At 41.3% G+C, this 23543-nt stretch overlaps 1 protein-coding gene and 1 non-coding gene across 4 annotated transcripts in view; both read right to left on the reverse strand.

The window, feature by feature from the left end:
• DRP2 (dystrophin related protein 2) overlaps positions 1–22531 on the reverse strand; it is a 50838-nt gene extending 28307 nt beyond the window's left edge. For 2 of the 3 annotated variants that reach the window (XM_036016330.1, XM_028523262.2), the window contains exons 1-5: positions 22084–22531; positions 8212–8388; positions 4112–4275; positions 2374–2530; positions 659–779 (exon numbers count right to left, since the gene is read on the reverse strand). In XM_036016330.1, coding sequence (XP_035872223.1) covers positions 659–779; positions 2374–2530; positions 4112–4275; positions 8212–8328 — 559 coding nt within the window. In that variant the 5' untranslated portion in view covers positions 8329–8388; positions 22084–22531. Of the gene's footprint in view, positions 1–658; positions 780–2373; positions 2531–4111; positions 4276–5352; positions 6211–8211; positions 8389–22083 lie in introns of those variants that run through there. The other variant, XM_036016331.1, reaches the window with a different exon arrangement.
• On the reverse strand, positions 8842–9032 carry LOC114505912. The gene has a single exon (XR_003685361.1). It is a non-coding gene; the product is annotated as a U2 spliceosomal RNA (small nuclear RNA).
• Positions 22532–23543: the final 1012 nt, after the last annotated feature.

A 23543-nucleotide genomic window follows, 5' to 3' on the forward strand; every position in this document is an offset into this window, starting at 1 on the left:
CACATCTAATCTCCAAGGATCCCAGCTGAGTAATAGGAACCTAGACCTAGAATGGCCCACTCTGTTGAGGGGAAGGGGCCAGAAGTCACTAGGGTCAGTTACAAAAAGTCATAATCAATTTTCTTCTCAAATGTCATTACCTAACTTTTCAGATTTTGAAAAGGGTTGTTTTTTTATTTGCTGGTTTATTAGAGCATTGCTACATGTCTCTATGTTGGAATCAAGTGGGGTGTTTTAAAAGGACATGCTACTACTTTGATTGAGTCTATTGTTTTTTTTTTTTTTTTCTTTTTCATGCCTCATTAGAACACCACACGTGATGATCTCAAGCTGCATACAGCTTTGGGCCATGTGCCAGTGTACCCTGCTCCAGGCTCTGTTACCTTTGATTTTTCTTGAAATATCAAGAAATATCAATTTTTGAAATATCAATTTTCTTACCTTTGATTTTTCTTGAAATATCAAGAAATATCAATTTTTGAAATATCAATTTTCTTGAAATATCAAGAAATATCAATTTTTCTTTGTCCTTCCAACTTTGGACTCCTAGGAGAAAATTATCCTCCTAGATAACAGCTGAGAAAATGAGTTTGGGTAAGGCAGGAAGGTAGTTAGTGCTTTATAGTTCAAAAAGGGGGAAGAGAGGAAGGCCACCTACCTTTGCTCTCCAAACAAGGCTCCTCTATTTCCTCAAATGGGTGCTGGGACAGAAAAGCCTGAGCTGACTCCAGCACAGAATAGATATAGGGTCCCCGAGACTTCACATCTTCCATAAAGACCTGTGAAGTTTAGCGACACAGTCAACAGGGAAAGAAAGTCTTTCAAATCCCCAATTTACAGCCTTTCTTCTCCTCAATGTAAACTTAATCTTTTGGCATTATCATGTACCTTTGGGCTACCCAGACAAAAAGAGTTATAATCCTCCCTGTAGCAAAAGAAAGAATAACTCTTTGACAATGGGCTATCTATGTAGTATGAAATGGGTCTCTCTATGCCACGGGGTAGAGAACATCATGAGGATTTGGGGGATGGAAATCTTGGTCCTTGAGAACACTCAAAAATCCCCTATAAGGGTCTTAGAGAAGTCAAAAACAGAACGGGCCAGATTACATAAAGAGTTTAATTAATTTTTTGTTGAAATATACATAGAGAAAAGTACAAAAATCAAAAGTGTGCAGTTCAATGAATTTCCATTAAGTGATTCCATCTCTGTAACCAGTACTGAGATCAAGAAATAGAACTTTACTAGCATCCCAGAAGGCCCCCTCATGGCCTCTTCTGGTCACTATCTCATCTTACCTATCCCCCCACTTCCTGTGGGTAACCACTATTTTGTCTGTAATACCACTGATTAGTTTTTCCATTTTTGAACTTTATATAAATGGAATCATACAATATATCCTCTTTTTGTATGTTTTTTTCTTCAATCCACACACTGTCTTTAAAATTCATCTATGCTGTGGCACACAATTATAGTTTATTTATTTTCTTGCTATATTTTATTCTATTCTGTATGAATTTGTAATTGAGATATAATTGACATATAATACTGTGTAAGTTTAAGGTATACAACATATTCATTTAATACATTTATATTGCAATATGTTGCCATTGCTGTGTTAGCTAACATCTCTTTCATATTACATAATTATCACTTCTTCCAGTGCATTTTGCATGTGTTTTTAAGAAATCTCTGTTATTTTCTGATTATAGAGATATTGTATGTCACAGAAATCTTAGAAATTTCAGAAAAGTATAAAATATTAAAAAGAACTCTAATTTCATCATCTAGAGTTGTTAACCATTGTGAACATTTTTATATAGTTCCTTCTTATGTTTTTATCTGTGTGTATACATGTATAAACACCCATATAGATTTTTATATAATTGAGATTCACCTGTATGCGGTGAATCCTTCTCCTTCTCCTTCTTTTTCTTCCCTTCTTCTTCTTCCCTTCTTCTCCTCTCCACCTCCTCCCCTCCCCATCCCCCTTCTTCTTCTTTTTCTCCTTCTCCTACAGTTTAACACTTTCCCCAATATTTACTGCCATTTTTTATTGTTGAGACTATTACACATGTCCCCTATTTCCCCCCTTTTCTCACCTCCATCCAGCACCCTTCACTCCCCATTGGACTTCACACTGTTGCCTGTGGCCATGAGTTATGCATATATGTTCTTTAGTAATCTCTTCACCTTCTTTCATCCAGTCCTCCCTCCACCTCCCCTTTGAGATCTGTCAGTCTGTTCTATATATCCATGCCTCTGTGTCTATTTTGTTTGTTAGTTTATTTTGTTCATTAGATTCCACATATAAATAAGATCATATGGTATTTATCTTTCTCTGATTGACGGCCTCCATAATTCTAACCTACCGCATGTGTCTCCTTCTCCTGTTGCACCAGGGCCACATCCCCTTGTAGGGGCAGCTGAGATGACAATTCCTCATCCTTTTGGCTGAGCCAGTCAATAATCTCTTGGAGAGGGATCTGAAGCTTTCCACTGTGGTCTGAGAAGGCCTCTAGGCGAGCTCTGCACATAACGGGTAAGACCAGTGGTTTTCAGTCTTCTTTTTAAGTGGAAAAACATTTTTCCCAAATAAATACTTATGAAGAACATTACTCTATAAAACATATTAAAGGGGAATTACCCTGGCTGAAGTAGGAGGAGGTCCAGAGCCCCTCCCTCTTACCCATCCACAGCAGTACCTCCACATGGAGTTCAGTGCTAAAACCAATGGTGGGGACCACAGGTGGGGAGGTGTTCCAAACTCAAGTGGCTTAACATGTCACCTTATGGACATCAGTTAATTAAGTTGTATGCTCTGCATCAGACTGGGAAGGGCAGAAAACTGAGCAAGTGTGTTAGAGGTAACAGCTGTCTCCTTGCCCTCTTGCCCTAGAGGAACTCAAGTCATGCTAAACTGCACATCCACAGAGGCTTCTCAGACCCTGCCCTCTGAGCAGAAGAAGATGCAGTAAGTGGGAACGGCAAGTAAGGTGGTTGAATAAAGACACATGTACAAGGATGTATACAAATACAATAGTTCCAAGGGTCCCAAAGAAAAATAGTAACAAAGGTTTAACATATGCACTGTATAATTATCTCTGTCTGCCTCCCTCCACAATGAACCATGAACTGAGGTCCAAATGGTAGGAAGCTGGAAGCCAGCTTAGACTGTGTGAAGCCATCAAGCCCATTCCCCTTAGCTGACAAGAATAATGATTCATTGCCTCCCTACCACCCATACTAATCTATTTACCTAAATTTTTGCTTCTATTAATTCTCAGAGCAATTTTACTCCACAGGCACTACTATTGCCCAGAGAGGTTAAGTAACTTACTCAGGGTCACACAGTTAAGTCACTGATAGAGTTATGATTTGAACTTAGGTTTATCTGATTCCAGAGCCTATATTTTTCAACTTCTCCACACTGCCTCATCCCTACCAGAGTACACCAGAAGCTATGGGTTTGGGTTTTGATGATGGGGAATGGAGAAGAAAAGTGTGAGTGGGGGATACACACATGGGTATGCATACCCATAAAAGAGGAAAACATAGAAATTGCCTTCCAGCTCTTACTAATTTGTCCTTAGTTTGTGGAGTGCTAGGTGGGTTAATAACCAATGGATGGGAATAGAAAAATGAAAGGATGAGAGAGAGGGCAGATGAGATCTACCAAGCTGAAGAACAAGTATGAGAAGAAGAGGAAAGAGTAATCATATCCCTCATTTGTATATCAGTGACTTTAACTTTCATGAGTATTTTCAGATCTTATTTGAATCCTTGTCACAACACTGTGAGGTAGTAAGGCCAGGTATTATTCCTACACCTATTTTTCCCAAACAAATGGAAGCTCAAGTTCAGATAACTCAAACCACTTAAACCTGAGGCTAAAATCCAGCTACTTAAACCTGAGGCTAAAATCCAAGTCTCCTGACCTCTGACCCAAGGCTCTTTCCCCAATGTCAGGGAAGGAAAGGGGAGAAAAGGGGACAGTGAGGCTGATGAGAGGGTGATACATAGGCTTAGGGGAGAATGAGGGGAGTAGCAGCAAAAGGAGTCCAACACTGTTCAAGACAGATCCCCAGGGTCCCTGTTTGTGGGACTTACCGGAGGTTGTGAGACTTCTTCTTGATTTCGTTCCAACACAGATTCATGGCTGATGATTCCAGGGTTCCAATGGCACCAACAGACCCATTGAGCAGCTGTGGGCTTAGGCAGAAAACCCCAGCACCATTCTGAGAAGGTACAGGGGAGGTGGCAGCAGCTCTAACCTGGACAAAAACACAGACATCCTGTGATCCCTGGAGTGTGCCACACCCTGGTCTACAGAAAGACAAGGATGGGATAGATATAAACAAGGGAAGAGAAGGGCTGTTACAGAATGTGTTTATGGGTAAGATAAAGAACAGTTTGGTAACTCTGTTCATTTCAAGGTCCACCCTTGGTATAGGTTGATCACATATGACTCCTGGCTACTATTAGTATTATCCTATTATTGTAAATTCCGCTAGGACCACTGCCTGGATGTGATCCTGGAAGTCCTTGCATTAGTAAGAGCTGCTCAGAATCGCCCAAATATTGACAACCACTGCATTGAAGGTGAGCTGTAGGCTCCTATTTCAGGGTCCCATACTTTACTCAGGCTCTGGAAAAAAAAACTCAGTGGCTAGCCCTCTTCCTCTTCCCCAACCACATTTCCTACCACAGTCAGGAAGCCTGGAAATTCTCCTAAAAAGCACTGTTTATCTTCCAAGGATTTTGAAAGGGCTAAAGCAGCATTTTGGATCCTGATCTCCAAATGACCCTGACCAGAGTGGAGAGCTAAGAGGACCAGCCATGGAACCTGCCAAAATCTTACCTTGGTCACTCAAGCTTAGAGCTCATCACTTGCTTGCCCTGTGGGGTAATGTGGGGTTTTGGGGGAATGGTGCTATTCCAAATAGCCCTAAGAAGTTAGCTACCTCCAGCACAATTGCAGGACTACCCAGCCATGGGGGGCAGTTGGGGATGAAGGGAGATGGAGTGTGGAGGAAGAAATCTCAGTTGAGCCTCTCCACTCCAGCCTGGGGAAACCCACCACCTGCCTCTCTGCCAGCTTGCCTTCTATGGAAAGAACACAGTCCTGCTGGTGGTTGAGACTGTCTGTCTAGTCTCCCTTTCCCCCCACGATTTCCACACAACACAAAACTTCCTCCCCACACAAGAATCTTCAGACAATTTAGAAAACCAAGCATTCCATTAAAACCACAGCTTACACACACATACTAAAAGGGAAATGAGGGAGCAGCCAGGTTCTGGGGCAAAACTCTCAACTCAATCACTCTGCATCCCCGTGAAGCTGACACTACCTGTGCTGCCTGGGGACTCCATGGCAGGATTGGGCAGCTCCATTATTATCCCTCAGCACAAATCCAGACCCAGTGCCTGGTGAGCCATAGGCAGAGTTCTGACAGGCTTTGAGCAGACTCCCTCAGGGAGGGCAGGCAGAGTTGAGCTAGGCTAGGAGGCGGGAGCTGTCACCCTGTTTACTGACCCCCCAAGAATCTGGAGGGGGTGGCTATGTCAGGGCTCAGCTGGTGAATCAGAGCTTTGTCCCTGGGGAATTCCAGCTTGCTCCAAACTGGGCCCGCCACACTGGGGACAGGAGTTCCCTCCCAGACTGGCAAGGCTGGCAGGAGTGGGACTGGGCATCCCACAGTGATGAGGAGGGGCATACAGAGAGTAGCTTCTGCTGATTTATTTTCCCTTGCTATGGAAGACACAAAAGACTGACTCTGCTTCCAGGCCCACCCCTCCCCTGAGGTGGAGGGAAGAATCAGACCACTTTGGTGGCAAATCTCTCTGATAAGCAATTTTCCGAAGGCCTGGCAGAAGGATGGGCTTAGAAATAAGACTTGTCCTTGACTAAGAAAGTGTTCTCAGGCAGTGAGGGATGTGTGTAGCACATCTGGGGATAGAGCCATAGGACTACAGGATCAGGTTGTTGGGCAGCAGAAGATTTATCTGAGCTTCCTGTGAAAACACAAGGGGCTTTGCCCTGCCTTTGGGAGGCAGAGAGAGGTAGAGGGAGTCATATCCACCCCCCAGACCTCTCACCACACTTTAAGACTAGGGGGAAATGGATGGTCTATGGACATCCCCTTGGACCTCTGCAGCAGAGAAGAGGGGAAAATGGAACTCAGTGGCTCTATGCAGGGATTTAGTTTCAAGGAAGCTCCTGTGCCCTTCCTATGCTTCCCTGGGCCACTGGAATGATGGGCAGGGTCCCTTCTGGAAGTGGCCACTCTCCTTCAGCAAGACTTGCCTGGGGAAAGGTTAACATTCCCGAGTTGGGCCCCCATACCTCAGCACTAAAGGAAACACTTTATGTTTACCAAAAAGGGTTCTGTTCTCATCTTCATTTATCTCCCACAGAGTCTTCTGGGCTTTCCACAGTTCCACATAGTTTCCATGCTGAGGCCCACCTACAGGAATAGTTGGAACAGCTGCCTGACCCTTTCTCGGGGTCTGGGTTAGAGCCATCCGGGGTGGATGGGGGATGGAAGAGGATGGCAGTCCAAGGAACAAGGAGTGGCTCTTGCTCCAGGTCACAGCTTTTCTTGTGCTGGAATAATTGAACTTAAGCCAGTCTTATAGATTATCCTGGACTGGGAACACCCCCAAGTTAGAAATGGCCCCTTGTGACCCAGCCACAACCAACTTCTCTTGGTTCTGTAGGAAGCACCCACAATGAGCTGGCTCTACCCATGTTAGCCTTTCATTCCCTCTAGCCTTCTTCTTAACCACCCACTCAGCTCCCTTACTATGTTCTTTCATGCTGTTGTTCCCTCCTAGTTCCCTTTTATACTCACAAGTCCATATAACAGAGCCAAGCAAACAATAGGCAAATAATAACAGTAATTGTTTTCTTTCTCTATCAATGGCCTTCTACTTCTGGCCTTCTGGCCAGACATCTGGCCAAGATGTTTGCTTCTCATCTGCACTCCCCACAGGTCTCTCTCCTCATCTCTTGAAACTTTAAGACAACATCAGGGCTTTAGGGAAGAAAGGAAGATAAGTAACTGGACATTGGCAGAGGAAAAGGGTTGGTCTCACCATTCTCAATCACAAAATGAAGCTCTTAGGTCCCCATGACTATGAAAGGGACAGACTATGAGCAGGGGAACCATTTTGAAAGGGCTCAAGTTTCTCAATCCCTTGACCCTATGAAAATCCCACTCTGGGGAAGAGGTAGTTGCACTGAGGGACACTGTCTTTGAGAACATGTTAAAAACAGCACTTTTCTCTGGCTAGATGTGGGGAAAATATCTCAGAAGAAACCTGGATCATATGCCTCTCTGTACCTTAACTTTCCCTTACTATTCTCCCCCAAAATGGGCTCCCCACTACTCACATTCTCCATCTCTGCCACCTTTCTCCCTCCCTTCCTCCTCCCTGTATATTCAGCTGCTGCCTAAACCCCCAGCAGTGACTTGCCACAGTGGCCCACCTGTGAAAAACTGGGAGACATAGTAATCTTTCAACCCCCATGGCTTCTGGACCCAAAGCACTGTAGTGAAAGCCAAAATATGCTTATGCTTCTCCCTTGTCCACTCAAATTTTCTGTGGGCCTCCTTGGCTGCCCTCTTGGGATTACTGCCCCTCACAGATTGTCTGCCTACTTACCAATATATACAGGCAGGCACACACAGTACAACAACCACACTTCTAGGGGAGGAGAGAGCAAGGAGAGGATGGTATGAAGCTCTGGAGGTTCTTAGTGGAGCTGAGTCAGGAGCATCAAGTAAGGCTAGGGACTGGAGAGGAGCAAATGGAAGAAGAGAGAACATTCTTCAGGTGTAGAATATGAGGTATACCACCAGAGAAGTCAAGGCAAAAAAAGGTCCTGCCTTGTCCTAGGCCATGCCCTTTAAGAATATACTCTTCTGGAACCCTCCCCTTAGGAGGTTAACATGGAACCTGCCCCTTCAACCATAGTGTGCCCTTTGGCTTGCCCAGTTTAATACACTTCCTTGCCCCATGATTCCCATAAAGGGCCTCACGAGTGACAAGGGATGGGCCAGAAGGAAGCTCTGTGCTATCCAAGGGGTTTAATTTATATGGAGAATGCCCCTGAGCCTTAGGAAGCATGGATACCCACAAAAACACACATAGAGCTTGTCTTCACATTTTCTCCACAGGTCTTCCTTTTGCTATTAGCCTCTTACCTGAAGCTGGGGGCAGGTGCTTCGGAGGCTGCTGCTGTGATGGAACTGATCAGCTTCCCCCCACTCATGACATCGTGGAAAGGTATAAGGGCATCCCTGCATGACCATAGGTTGCATCAGAACTAAGTCTCATGAGGGATGAGGATGGGAAGTGCACCATCCATTGAGCATAAGCACCTGGAAGGGTATCAAGAGAAGATTTAGAGTCAAGACATAGAAAAGGTCTATGAACCCAGCACTTACCAAGAGGTGCCTATATCAATTAGTAAATAAATATTCAAACCTTACTGACCTACCCAATAGTTTTTCCCATGTAAACATATGCCATAAAATGCTATTTCATTATTAATCAAGGAAGTATTTATTGTTTATCTATTATGCTTTGTGCTAGAAACATAAATATGATTTGCAGTCTGAGATCTCACAGTCTAGGGATGAGGGTGGGGAACAGTCCAGTCAAATAAGCTGATAATTATTATAAACTTACTATGTGGCAAATGCTATAATTAAAGTTTTACCACAAGGCTAAGGAAGCACAGAGTGGAGAACAACGAACTCTACCAAAGAATGTGCAAAGATTTCAGAGAGACTGCATTTGAGGTGAGTCTTATGTTTTGTTTTTGTTTTTGTTTTTTGTGCACCATTCCCAGAAGTACTGTAATACCAGGTCAATGCATGGAGTGGATGGAGCAAGCCCCTATTCCATCTCCTAGCTCCAAAAATCCATTTGATATAATGTCTTCAGATAGAGGATGTATCAGATATTAAACTGATATGAACAGATACTACACTTGATCTTAGCCAAAAGACCAAGAAGCGATGAGGTGAGCCTTATTTTTTAAATATATTTTTATGGAATTTATTAGGGTGATATTGGTTAATAAAATTATATATGTGTCAAGTGTACAGTTCTATAATACATCACCTGTATATTGTATTGTGTGTTCACCACCCAAAGTCAAGTCTCCTTCCATCACTATTTATTCCTGATTTACCCTCTTCTACCTCCCTCACCTCCCTTTACCTCTGGTAATCATCATACTGTTGTCTGTATCTATGAGTTTTTTCCCTTTGTCCCTTCACCTTTTTCACCCAGCCTCCCAACCCCTCTTACCTCTGACAGTTGTCAGTCTGATTTCTATATCTATGAATTTGTTTCTATTTTGTTTGTTACTTTATTCTGTTCATTAGTTTCCACATATGAGTGAAATCAGGTAATATTTGTCTTTCTCTGACTGGCTTATTTCACTTAACATAATACGCTCTAGGTCTATCCATGAGGTGAGTCTTGAAGGACAAGTAGATGTTTGCCTTCTTGCACAGAAAGGGATAACAGCATTCCCAGCAGAGGGATCCACCTGTGCAAAGGTGGATTTCACAAAAAATCTTAGCATGTTCAGAGAACAATAGGTTCAGTATGGCTAGAATTTAGAAGGCACAAAAATGAAAAAGACAATGGTGCCTGCCCCTAAGGAGTTCACATGCAGAGAGAAAAGACATGGATAAAATCAGGCCATAAAATGTTATCTACATTAATAATAGAAGTATTGATGGGATGGAGTGAAGGGATAGATAAGGTGAGTTCCACTTGTTCAAGTCAGGAACAGTATCTCTAGAAGAAATATACTTGAGGTGAGTCATGAAATAGAAAGTAGTTTTTCATTATAGAAGACAAAATTAAAAAGAATACTCCAAACAGCTTAAAAATAAATTGCATGATGTGACCAGAGTATAAGGTAGGTACCCTGTGGGAAGTAGCAGATGAGGTTGGAAAATGAGGTTGTGGCCAGATTGGGTCATGCCTTGAGTGACAATCAGAGGATTCTAGGTTTTCTCTTGTAAATAACAGGGAGGCAGTGAAGACTTTAAGCCAGGTAATAACATGACCAGATTTGCATTTTAGAAAGAGCCCTCTTCCTGCCTTGTGAAGTGATTCTCCCAGGGAAAGAATCCATTGAGACCTTATAATAGGCAGGCAGTTTTGGTAAGGATGGAGCAGATAGCATGACTTTGAGATACACTGAAGAGGGAGACTTCCAGCAAGATGGAGGAATAGGTGGACGCACCGTACCTACTCACACAACCAAGATTAGAACAACAATAATTTACAGACAGAATAACACTCAGAACTGACAGAGGATTTATCTGAATGGAAGTTGGACAGCCAAGAAGTTGAAGTAGACCCGTACATCCAGGCTGGTAGGAGACGACGAGCCGGGCAGGCACGGGGCTGGCATGGGTCGGCGGTGCGCAGAGGTGGGGGAAAATTTGGTGCGAAATCAGCGCGACAGCCATCAGGGGTGCAAGAACGCAGCGGTGATCCCTGAGTACGCAAGCTGCGGCTAGGGGACCCAGTGAGGCAGCAATTGTGGACCAGGGCAGAGCTCACAGCCCAGGATGCCAGAGAAGGGTCTGAGCCCAGGAGAATGGAACTACCACCATTGTTCCCTCCCATCCCCGCTCCCGCCCCTGCCCCCACATATAACGTCACAATCTAGCAACTGGGGTGCCCAGCCCCGGTGAACACCTAAGGCTCCGCCCCACACTGTAACAAGAGTGACCAGACCGGGGGGAGGGGGAAAGGAGAGACGGGGAAAGACATAACATATGTTTCCAACAGAACAGATCAGTCCCCCAGGACTCATCCTTTTGAGCAACCAAGAAATAGCCAATCTATCAGATGCACAGTTCAAAACACTGGTGATCAGAAAGCTCACGGAATTGATTGACTTTGGGCGCAATTTAGATGAAAGGATGCAGGTTACTATAAAAGAGATGCAGGAAGATACGCAGAGGAGAGCCAATGGTGAAAGGAAGGAATCTGAGTCTCAAAACAATACAGTGGACCAGAAGGAAGATAGAATCAACCAAGCAGGAAAGCATGATGAAATAAGAATTCAAAAAATCGAGGAAAAGCTTAAGAGCATCCAGGACACCTTTAAACATTCCAACATCAGAATTATAGGGGTACCAGAAGGGGAGGAGCAACAAGTGGAAAAGTTATGTGAACAAATAATAAAGGAGAACTTCCCCAATCTGGCAAAGGGAACAGTCTTCCAAGAAATCCAAGAAGCTCAGAGAGCCCCAAAGAAGTTGGACCCAAGAAGAAACACACCAAGGCACATCATAATTACATTAGCCAAGGTAAAAACGAAGGAGAGAATCCTAGAAGCAGCAAGAGATAAGGGGACAGTCACCTACAAAGGAGTTCCCATCAGACTGTCAGCTGATTTCTCCAAAGAGACCTTATAGGCAAGAAGGGGCTGGAAAGAAATATTCCAAGTCATGAAAGACAAGGACCTACATCCCAGATTGCTCTATCCAGCAAAGCTCTCATTTAGAATGGAAGGGAAGATAAAGTGCTTTTCAGATAAGGTCAAATTAAAGGAGTTCATCATCACCAAACCCTTATTTTATGAAATGCTAAAGGGACTTATCTAAGAAAAGAAGATAAAGAAAAGACATGTATAATAAAAGGACAGCAAACTCACAATTATTAACAACCACACCTAAAGCAAAACCAAAAGAAACTAAGTAAACAACTAGAACAGGAAGAGAACCACAGAAATGGAGGGTACATGGAGGGCTAGCAGCAGGGGGGTGGGAGGAGGAGAGAGGGGGAAAAGGTATAGAGAATAAGTAGCATATAATGTAGGTTGAAAGTAGATAGGGGGAGAGCAAGAATAGTACGGGAAATGTAGAAGCTAAAGAACTCATAAGTATGACACATGGACATGAACTAAAGGGGGGGAACGTGGGTGGGAGAGAGGGTACAGGGTGGAGGGGAGAGAAGGGGGAAATGGGACAACTGTAATAGCATAATCAATAAAATATATTAAAAAAATAGATACACTGAAGAGGTAAAATATATTGGGCTACGTGATCAACTAGATGTAAATTGAAGAGTGAGGAAGTGAAGGAGTCAAAAGTTTCTAATTTGGAAGCTGGGAGGATAATATCACCAATAGTAAGGGAGAGAAGGAAGGAGAAGGAACAAATCTGGTGTGGTAGGGGGCGAGGGCAGTGCTCCATAACAAGCTATGCTTGAGACATTGTCGGTTTTAGATGTTAGAAGCTAAGCTTAGAAAAGAAAGATATGAATGAAGAAGTTAGATGTTTAAACCAATTGACAGGTTAGTAAATATACACCAATGTGATGGGAATGGGTAGCAAAGACAGTGCTTGCAAATGATAAAAAATGACATCTTTTAGTGCTAGGCGAAGACATGCAAACCCTAATCCAAAAGGCAGGAAGTGAGCATCTTTAATTCCTAATGCTGATAATTAAATAAACACCATTTTTAGACTCTATTTCAGCAGTATCCAACTCTTTAGATATAAGGAAGGACCCCTTTTTTAAAGATTTTATTTATTTTTAGAGAGAGGGGAATGGAGGGAGAAAGAGAGGGAGAGAAATATCATTGTGCAAGAGATACATCAGTTGCCTCTCACACATTCACAACTGGGGACCTGGCCCACAACCTAGGCATGTGCTCTGACTGGGAATTGAACTGGCAACCTTTTAGCTTGCAGACCAGCACTAAATCCTCTGAGTCACACCAGCCAGGGCAGAAGGATGCCTTCTTGAGATAAAACATATATATATATATATATATATATATATATATATATATATATATGCGCCTCACTTCACCCACTTATACCTACAATGGTAGCTATATTTTCAGTACATAAAGAATGAGAAAAACACCCATTTAAAAATCTGTAGACTCCTTCAATGAAGTACCTATCCCTCCACCTCAGGGGCCCATGGTCCAAACATTGGAAATTATCACAGATCATGAAGGTGCAAAAATTTATGGGCAATTTCTAAGAGTCAAATTCCTTGGAGATTACACAGCTACACAGTTCCTCATCCCCAAAGAGATTTCCTAAAGAGTGGCAGAAAAGATGGCTCCCACTCTGACTGGTGTGGTTCAGAAGGTAGGGCATTTTCCTATAAACTGAAGGCTTGCCAGTTCAATTCTGGCCAAGACAAATGCCTAGGTTTCGGGCCAGGTCCCCAGTTGGGGGCATGTGAGAGGCAACTGATCGACAGACATATATGTTGCACACAGAGGTTTTTCTCCCTCTTTGAGCTCCCTTCCCCTCTCTTTAAAAATAAATAAATAAAATCTTTTACAAAAAAAGAAAATGTGGCTCCCTATGAATGTGTTATAAGAATGAAACTACAAAAGCCTTACTTTCAGACCTCTTATTATATTAACATTTTTACTTTTGCCAGGTACATAAGTAATACATATTCTTTATAGAAAAATTGGAAAACACAAAAAAATCATAAGGATGCAAATGAAACTAACCTATAATACTGTTACTGAGATATAACTGTTACTAGAAGGTATAAAGTCTTACGTATTTTTCTATGAAAAATATGTACATACTTTAAAAGTAAAATTGTCATCATGATATATACTCATATATATGTATAATTTTGTATCAAGCTTTTCTCATTTGCCATTTATTTTTTACATTTTTTATTGTTGTTTAAATATAGTTATCTCAGTTTTCCACCTACCTCTGCCCCCCACCCTATCTATCTCCACTTCCCACTCTTGATCCTCCCCTCTTTAGTTTTGTCCATGTGTCCTTTATACATGCTCCTGAAAACCCTTCCTCCCCCCATCCCCATTATCCTCTCCCACCTCCCCTCTGGTTACTGTTGGTTTGTTCTTAATTTCAATGTCTCTGGTTATATTTTGCATGCTTCTCTGTTTTGTTGATTAGGTTCCACTTATAGGTGAGATCATATGCTATTTGTCTTTCACCACCTGGCTTATTTCACTTAGCATAATGCTCTCCAGATCCATCTGTGCTGTCACAAAAGTCATTTGCCATTTATATCATGATCATTCTAGAATGTCACTAACTATTAGTCTAAAACATGATTTTCTCATGGCAGCAAAGGTGGTAGAATGCTATGGTTGAGGCCATGGGCTTTGGCATCAGACAGACCTAGAGTCAAATTCATAGTACTCAACCCATTAACAGTATGGCCTGGGACAATTTAACCTGTCTGAACTTCAATGTCCTCATCTGTAAAATGGGGATGACAAAAATACTTCTCTCATAGAATTTTTCTAATGATTAAATTTAGTAATGTATTAAAATAACTTAGCATACTGTCTGGAAATAGTACACTGCTCTACAAATGTTAGCTGTGGTCATTATTGTATACTATTCCATTGAATGAATATATCATAACAATTAGACATAAATCATACTGCAATGAACAGCCATGTGCACATTTGCAATTCTTTCCTTTATATAATTTCCTAGAAGGGAGAATTCCTGGATTGAAGGGTATGAACCAATTTCAGGCTGTGATTCATACTTTTAAATTGCTCTAGAAAAAAAGTTAGATCACTTTATACTACCACCAGCAATGTGTAAGAGTGCCAGTTCCCCAGGACACTTGCCAACAGTGAAATAATCTTATTTTTAAAATATCTTTGCCAAATATATAATTGAAGATGGCATCTTGAGGACTACTTCATATTTACTTATTTATTAGAGATGCTTAACTTTTTCCCTACATTTTTAGTGGCCAGATGTATTTCTTCTGTCATGAATTCTCTCTTATTCTCTTTTGAGGTTCACCTCTCTACAAATTAACTTCATGACTTGATGTCAAGTTGGTTGTTCATGAACAAAGATAAAATAAACCCAGGAGTTAGAGAATTTAGATCTTCAAATCCCAGTGTAGGTGAAATACATTCCTTCTGATCCAAGCATGGTTATCCTCAGCTATTTTCAGACTTTGCCAGTAACTATGACCTCAAGTCATTTCACCTCTCTAGACCTTGGTTTGCTAATCTATAAAATGTTAATGTTTAAGAATGCCACACATCAAAACCTTAGCATTTATTGCATTTGTATAGCATGTTTTTGTATCCTGCTGTACTCTCTTTCTTGATCTTCAGTGCACCCTACTAAGGGTGGCTCAACCAGAATTATGATCACATCTGACAGATGAAGATGCTCAGACACAAGTGAACCTGGGCCTCCTGACTCCCAGCCAGTGCTCTTTGCTCTACACAAAGATCCTTCTTTCTGCCTTTCTATTTATCTCCATCCTGTCCCAAATTACCATCTGTGCATACTGATTCTCTTCCTATTTCTCCTTTCAATTTGTAGAGGCTGTGAGGAATCAGAAATGAATCCAATTTGGTCCCTAACTGGTCAAGTGTAGGAAGTAAGACATATAAGCAAACAACTATAATTTAAGGGAGAAAATGATTTGCACCTTAAGTGGGACACAGAAATCATGTAATGAGAGGTCACAGAGGAGGAAGTGTTCACCTTAAGTTGAAGGTATTTAGGATGTATTTATGGAAGATATGCCTTTGATCTAAGATGAAAAAGAATATATTAAATCATGGAGTAGTAAGGAGGATGCTTTTGGGGTAAAACTAACTCTTCTGTGCTCTTCTCTGGGGGTATTAATGGATATCAAGCTGCGGCTTTTGCCACTAAGCATACTTTTTTCTTTGTTCTCAAAGTTATACTCGGTAGGCCCTTATGGGAGGACAGAGACATTGTTTCTCTTGGGCAGAGGTAAAAGCTTTAAAAACATGTGAGACTGTGGAGAAAAGGGAACCCTAGTGTGCTGTTGGTAGGAATGCAGACTGGTGCAGCCACTGTGGAAAGCAGAATGGAATTTCCACAGAAAACTAAAAGTGGAACTGCCTTTTGACCCAGCAATTCCACTGCTGGGATTTTAACCCAAGAATCCTGAAACATCAGTTCAAAAGAACCTAGGCATCCCAATGTTCAAAGCAGCATTATTTACAATAGCCAAGTGCTGGAAGTAACCTAAATACCCACCAGTAAATGAGTGAATAAAAAAAACAACTGTGGCACATTTACAAAATGGAATACTATGCAGCAGAAAGAAAGAAGGAGCTCCTACCCTTCATGACAGCATGGATAGAATTAGAGAGTATTATGCTAAGTGAAATAAGCCAGGTGGTGAAAGACAAATACCATGTGATTTCACCTACAAGTGGAAACAAACAAGCAAGCAAAATAGAACCGGAGACATGGAAATGAAGAACAAACTGACAGTGACCAAGGGAGGGGAGGAGGGGATAAGAGGGGAAAGGAGGGGAAGGGTCAAGTCAAGAAATATATCTAAAGGACCCATATACAAAGACAATGGGGGGTGGACTGAATGGGGAGGTGGGGTTTGCCCATTGGTAGGGCAGGAGAGAATAATGGGGGGAAAATGGGAGCAACTGTAATTAAACAACAGCAAAAATTTTTTAAAAACATGTCAGAAAGACCAAGATTTCAGCATGACAGCAAGATTGTTGGCTTATGGAGGACAAGGTCCAAGTCTGATATTTATTTCAACCCCACATATTTTTAGCACAGTGCCAGGCACAGAACAGGCACTCAAAGAATGTTTCCTGAGTTGATTTACTGAATTAAATTTCAGTTAGGTAAGTGTATAGGACTTCAAGTTTGTAGATACAAATACTAGGAGTCATGAAGAGAAGTGTTCTAGATATACATTTCTTTGCATTTCTATGAAATGATATATGTAGAATGTTAGTATTTGAAGCAAGGCTTGAAATGGCATAAAAAATCCCCCCTGCAAAAAATGTAAATGTCCACTACTAGAGGACTAGTTAAATAAATGTGTATCTATGCAATGGAATTCCATACATCTAATAGAAACAGAACTAAGAACACTATGTGCCAATATGAAATGATCTCTGAAGATATATATTTTTAAGCAAAAAGCAAAGAAAAAACAAGGTAGTTAGTTTATATTTGTATAAAAAAGGAAATTATAACTAAAATAAAATATCTGTAAAATTATTCCAAAAGAACCTGTTAATATTGATTGTCTTTTGAGAAGGGAACTGAGGGGCTACCAGAAAGAGGTAGGAGAATTCTTTCCATTCCTTTGGGATTTTTCCCTATTTTCCCTCTTTTTAAAACTGAGAAATATAACATAGTTACAAAAAGTACATAAAACATACGTGTAAAGCAAAAACCCATATAATCACTGTCTGGATTGAGAATTAGAATAACTATCCACACCCACAAAAGCCCTGTTTCACCAATAGAATAAGTAGTTTTTATGGACTATCCTTTTGTACATTTTGAGTATTGAACCATGTAAATATATTAGCTATTTAACAGATACTTTCTGCCTCCCTTCCCACTCCTCACCAAAATGCCATGAACATCTTCAACTGTTTTATGGAAAGATTGACCTTTCTATAGGCAAATAAATTATAACAGTTAAACTTACTGTATTCCATGTTTTATATATATTAACTAAGCGCTCTACATACATCACGTCATTTAAGCCTATGAAGCAGTTACTATTGTCTTTATTGTGCAGATAAGAACACAGAGGCACAGAAGCAGTAAGTAACCTTTTAAAAGTGATATTGTAACCCTGGCTGGTGTGGCTCAGTGGATTGAGTGCCAGCCTGGAAACCAAAGGGTCACTGGTTCTATACTCAGTATGGGCACATGCCTGAGTTGTGGGCCAGGTCCCCAGTAAGGGGTGTGCGAGAGGCAACCACACATTGACGTTTCTCTCTTTCTCTTTCTCCATTCCTTCCCCTCTGTCTAAAAATAAATAAATAAAATCTTTTAAAAATAAATAAAGCTATATTGTGCATATAAGCTGAGAAGCTGGGATTCATATCTAGGCAGATATGTTCCAGAGTATGTTCTTCATTGTTATACTATTCCACCTCTGTAAATTCTATAACTCAGTCTTTGAGGTACTGTAATCACTGACCCCTATCAAGTAGAGAAGATTTTTGACTATGGGCCACCAAGTGGATCTCAAGAGCTGACTCAGTTATGCTATTACCCAAAGATAGAAACAATTGAGAACAGATAGGCTGAAGTTAGTCTGGAGTCTGAGGTATCACTCAGTTGGTAAACCCTAACAAGCATTTATATGACTTTCCCAGGATATCCAATAAGTAAAATTCTAGTCAATGCCACTAGTCTGACTCCAGAGCTTCCCCAGTGCCTTAGAGCTCAGTAAAAATATATATTTTAATGAATGAATAAGATTTCTCCACCTATAAACTGAAAAATACTAAGAATGTATCCAACAGAAATACTTGCAGAAGCGAACAAGTATGTACACTGTAGTATTGTTTGTAATAGCAAAACTCTACAATCAACTCAAATGTCTACCCACAGGAGACAAGTTAAGTGGATTATGTCAGAAAGATGGTACAACATGACAGTTAAGGGTGCAGGCTCTGAGCCAGGATACTCAGGTTTGCATCCTGGCTCTGCCACTTATCAGCACAGGTTTGTATAAACTCCCTGAACCTTACTATTCTTCAGTCCCTGCATCTGTAAAACAGGGATCACAAAAAGACCTACCTCATAGCCTTGTTACAAGAAGCTAATTTATAGTTTTTTGACATGTAGTAAGTATTCAAATCTTATTTATTATTGTAGCCACTCACACAATGGACTATTATGCAGCTGTTAAAAGGAAGTAGATTTTTCCCTGGCCAGTGAGGCTCAGTTGGTTGAAGCATTTTCCCATACACTGACAGGTCACCAGTTCAATTCCCAGTCAGAGCACATACCTAGGTTGCAGGTTTGGACCCTGGTCAGAGCACATACAGGAGGCAACTGATCAATGTTTCACTCTCTCTCCCCCCTTTTCCTTCTCTCTAAAGAACAATGAACATATCCTTGAATGAGAATTTTTTTTTTAAAAAGAGGTAGATCTCTATGCATTCTTTTGAACACATGTCAGAAATATGTATTTTAGGTAAAACAAAACAAGTGTCAGAATAATATGTCTGATAGAACTCTAATTTTGTAAAAAAAAAAAACCTTTTGAAAAATTGTGTGCAGTGAAAAAAAAGCCTACAAGGACGCATAAAAGTGTTTAGTGACATTACTTCTAGAGAGCTGACTTTATACACTTTGTGTGTGTGTACATGCCCACATGTGTGTACAGAGAATATATATATTTATAACAAGCACTTATTATTTTGAAGAGAAAAATAAATAGGGAAGATCCTAAATTAGGAAAGAACAAGGCAATAGGAAGAATACATCCCTTCCCATGTGCTCTCCAATTCAAGGTAAAACTCGTGATGGCCCTCTCTCTCACAGCACTGCCATTTTACTTGACAGCATGGCACTGACAGATGAGACACATATTTTATTGGCACCAAACCTTGTTATGTGTTCCTAAAATAATTCCTGCAATGTAGTAAAAAAAACATGGTTCTTGCTTCAGATGATGTCACTTAATGAATAAATCATGGAAACTCAGATTGTCAAACTGGAAGGATCTTAGAGATTATCTAGGCCAACCCCCTCATTTACAAATGGAAACAATAAAATGTGTCCTGAGAAGTTATTAGCTGTCAAATACTTTTGAGAAATAAAATTCATTTTCCAGTAACAAAAATCAGAGACATATCTCTTGAGGAGAAGTTTATTTTAAGAGCCAATTAATGCACTACATCTGAAACCTTCATACACCGCTGGTGGGAGTGCAAGTTAGTAAACCATTTGGGAGAGAAATTTGACAATATCTCCCAAAAGTGAAGATTCTCAGATCCTCTGATGGGACAATTCCCTCCTAGATACAAACTGATAGCAACAGTCACATAAGAATAACTACAGAAGAATGATCATAGTAGCCCTAACTGTGAACCAAAAATTGGTAGTGACCTAACTGCCCATAAGCAGCAGAACAAATAAATAAATCATGGCATATTTACTAAATGGAATGTTATACAATAGTAAAAATATGAATGAACTACAGCCACATGGCACAACATGGATGAATTTTACAAATATAGCACTAAATAGAAAAAAAATTGGAGAATTCAGACCATTGATCTAAATTTTAAGACATACAAAGCAGTGGTGTATGCTGTTTAAAGACATAGTCATATTATAGTAAAATTATAAATAAATGCATGAGAATAATGAACACCAAATCCAAGAGACGGGTTACTTTGGAGAGAGGAAGAGAAGGAGAGAGATTTAATCCACAGGATAGACATAGGGGGTTTCAACTTTATTAGTAAAGTATTTTCTAAAGCTGGGTGGTTGGTAACCTGATTTTCATTATATTATTCTTTATACCTCTTTGAATGTATAAAAATTTCCGTAATGCATTGTTTAAAAGAGTGCAACAAATCCCATGCTGTAAGGAAAATTCATAATTTTCAGAAATAACAAAATACTAAAAGAAATGTGTAAGATATAAATGCTATACTCAAAATGACAGGATTATTCCTTAAACCTGCCTCATTTTCCTAGGACTAGTTTCATGGGAGGGAACCAGCTAGAGAAGCAGTAGTTGGGCAGTGGACTGAGTATCAGGAGACAAGGATTCCACTCATTCAGATACTCATTAGCTTTGGGAAAAAGAACAATTTGATTAACCTTACAATCTTTTTCACATTTAAAAATACAGTGTTGGGCCCTGGCTGGGTGGCCCAGTTTGTTGGAGCATTGATACATGCACCAAAAGATTGCAGGTTAAATTCATGGTCAGGGCACATACCTAGGTTGTAGGTTTGATCTTCAGTCAAGGCATGTATGGAAGGCAACTGATTGATGTCCCTCTCTCATGCATCAATGTCTCTCTCTCCCTCTCTCTCTCTCTCTCTCTCTCTCTCTCTCTCTCTCTCTGTCTGTCTCCCCTCCCCCCCCCACATGACCCACTGCTTCTTCTGTCTCAATTCAATTAATTGTTCCGGGAGTGAAGATTAAAAAAATATAAAAGGTGATTTACCTAAGCATCTTTCATCTACAGGCAAGGATTCCTTTGGAAAAGTCAGGAGCTAAGGTGAACTAGATATAAAGCTTTTTAAAGGCATTCATTCTTTTGAACAAACAGACAACATAAGAGAAAAGTATGTTCTTTCTCAGATAGCATCCACCATGCTCTCAGTGGAAGCAGGTAGCTGCCACTGCTGCCATCTATCTTTCTCTCTTCACTCCACCCCAGCCCAGTCCTAGCCCAGCAACCTGCTTGGACCCAACACACAGGTAGCCTGACTTCAACTGCCTATGAAAGGCAGAATAAGCCTTAACTCCCCACAGAGTCTCAGGCCCACTTACCAGGCTGGGGCATTGGGCATGATGATGGGGAGAGTTAAGGAGAGCAGAAGGAACAGGGTGCTTGACTTCAGGAGAGGTAAGCCTGATTTCAAAGCACTCTAAGCTATGCTCTCAAGAGTAGAGAGGCACTTTATAATTATAGGGGATAGAAAGGAAACGATGGAAAGAGCAGGAGGAAAAATGCAACAGGGAAGAAAGATTGAGCCAGGAAGTAAATGCAGAGATGAGGATCAGCCTTCTGCCCCAGGTTCCTAGGTCAGAGGCATGTTTACTCCACAGAGGCACTCATATGTCCTGTCTGCAAACCAGACATTCATTTGTTCAGGAAACCTGCACCAAGGCTCCACGTTTCCTCTTTCCTCCTTTTTCAGCCAATGCTTTCCACACCCTTTCCATTCCCTCTCACCAGGAAATCTACCCATAGACAAAAAAACATGTCATTGAGAACAAACAAGCAAGCAAATAATACCCTTCTCTTGTTAAAGAAGCAAACTATGGACCTTCTTCTGATTTATTAGTTGTTCAAATTAGCTTTAGCTTTTATTCCTAAGCATTTTCCCCTCTATGAATCCAAGTGGTAGCCATTTCATTACGGGTATATTTTAATGTAAATCCCCCCCCCCAAGGCATATTCAGGCAGCAGGCAGGCAGACATGTACATGCACACATACACATCACCTCTGGAGCTTCCCCTCCCTCAGTCTTTTCCCCTCAGCCAGCAGAAAAAGGGCAAGGCTTAGAAATCATTTCTCTGTGGCCCACCTTGTGAGTCCGTCAGGTCTGAGGAGCAGGCGGCAACTGGGAACTAGGAGGCCAGGGATGGACTGCCTCTGTGAGTCAGCAAAGAAGTCCCTGAGACAGGAATGCTGACAGCTGCTGTACGCACACTCTCCCTCTGTCTCTCCCACCTCCCTGCCCTCCTTCTCCTTCTCCTCCTCCTCCCCTCTCAGAGCAGCTCTGTGTTGCTATGCAATCATATCACCCGGACTAACAGCATCACTCCAACCTCAGCCTGAGATACCCTTGACTGGGCAAATGCAGAAAGAGCAAGGACAGTTTTGTCAAACTCCCAGAGCCTTGGCAGCTCTCAGAAATTCCAATTCATTAGAAGCAGAGGAGGAAAGCGGAAGAGGCTGAAAGGCAGACAGGGGGAGGGGGAGAGGCTTCCACTGAGGAGGAGGAACAAAAGAGGCCTGGAGATCAATACAAGCTGCTCAGTGAGAAGCCTGGGCTCCAGCTTCCACAAATCCAACCCAGAGCCAAAGCTTACTTCAGAGGCAGCAGCTGGCAAGCTCTCTTGGTAGCCAGTCCAGGATTCAGTTTGTGTTGGAGGTTGAAACATTCAGCCCTAGAGTCGGCAGTACCCAAGATACAGTCTGGGACCCAGGACAGCCTGACAATCACCCCTAAATTTCATCCTCACCCACTCTTACAGCTACATGTAGAAAAAGCCTAAACAATGATAAAAACAAAATAGACTTTGAATAATTTCAGAAAATGTGGTCCCTCTCTTCAACAACGTCTACACTAGCTCTTACTCTTTTCACTATTACACTGTTAGAGAGGAGAGAGTAGGAGCTCCAAAACACCTTGAGAGACCTGGGAGAAGCCACAAAAAAGACAGAGAAGATTACATCACTTTATAGAGTGCCCAGCACATAGTAGATTACCTAATAAATATGGGTGGGATGAGTAAATTGGATGGATGGATGGTTGGCAGTCAGAAAGCTCCCATCTTAATCCTCCTATACAAACACATTTATATTTAAAGCCCTAGAAGCTCCAGGCCAGGCCATAGGATAAGAGAAGCATTCTTTCCAAGAACAGGGTGTATATATATATATATGTATATATATATACACACATATATGAGAGAGAAAAACAGATTGCTTTGGGAGTGGGTTGCTTAACTCTATTGATTTGCCTCTAAAAACTCTATAAGCTCTGATGGCACTGGGATTTAAAACAGAAAATACTTCCCAGCCCCAAAGACCTGAGATTAGTGTTTACAAAGTGTCTGCAGGGACTAGGCATTCTTATTCTTATTACTATTATTATTATTATTGAAAACCCTCAGCCATGAAATAACTAGTGTGTATGTGTGAGTGTGTGTTTCCTTTGAGAGGAAATTTTTAAAACTTAAGCTGCAGGTTTCAGTAAAAAGTTAGTGATAGGGCCTGATCTCCTCTTCAAAACAAACAAAATGGAAACCAACTGCCCCT

The sequence above is a fragment of the Phyllostomus discolor genome, chromosome X (assembly GCF_004126475.2).
Source record: "Phyllostomus discolor isolate MPI-MPIP mPhyDis1 chromosome X, mPhyDis1.pri.v3, whole genome shotgun sequence".
NCBI lineage: Eukaryota > Metazoa > Chordata > Mammalia > Chiroptera > Phyllostomidae > Phyllostomus > Phyllostomus discolor.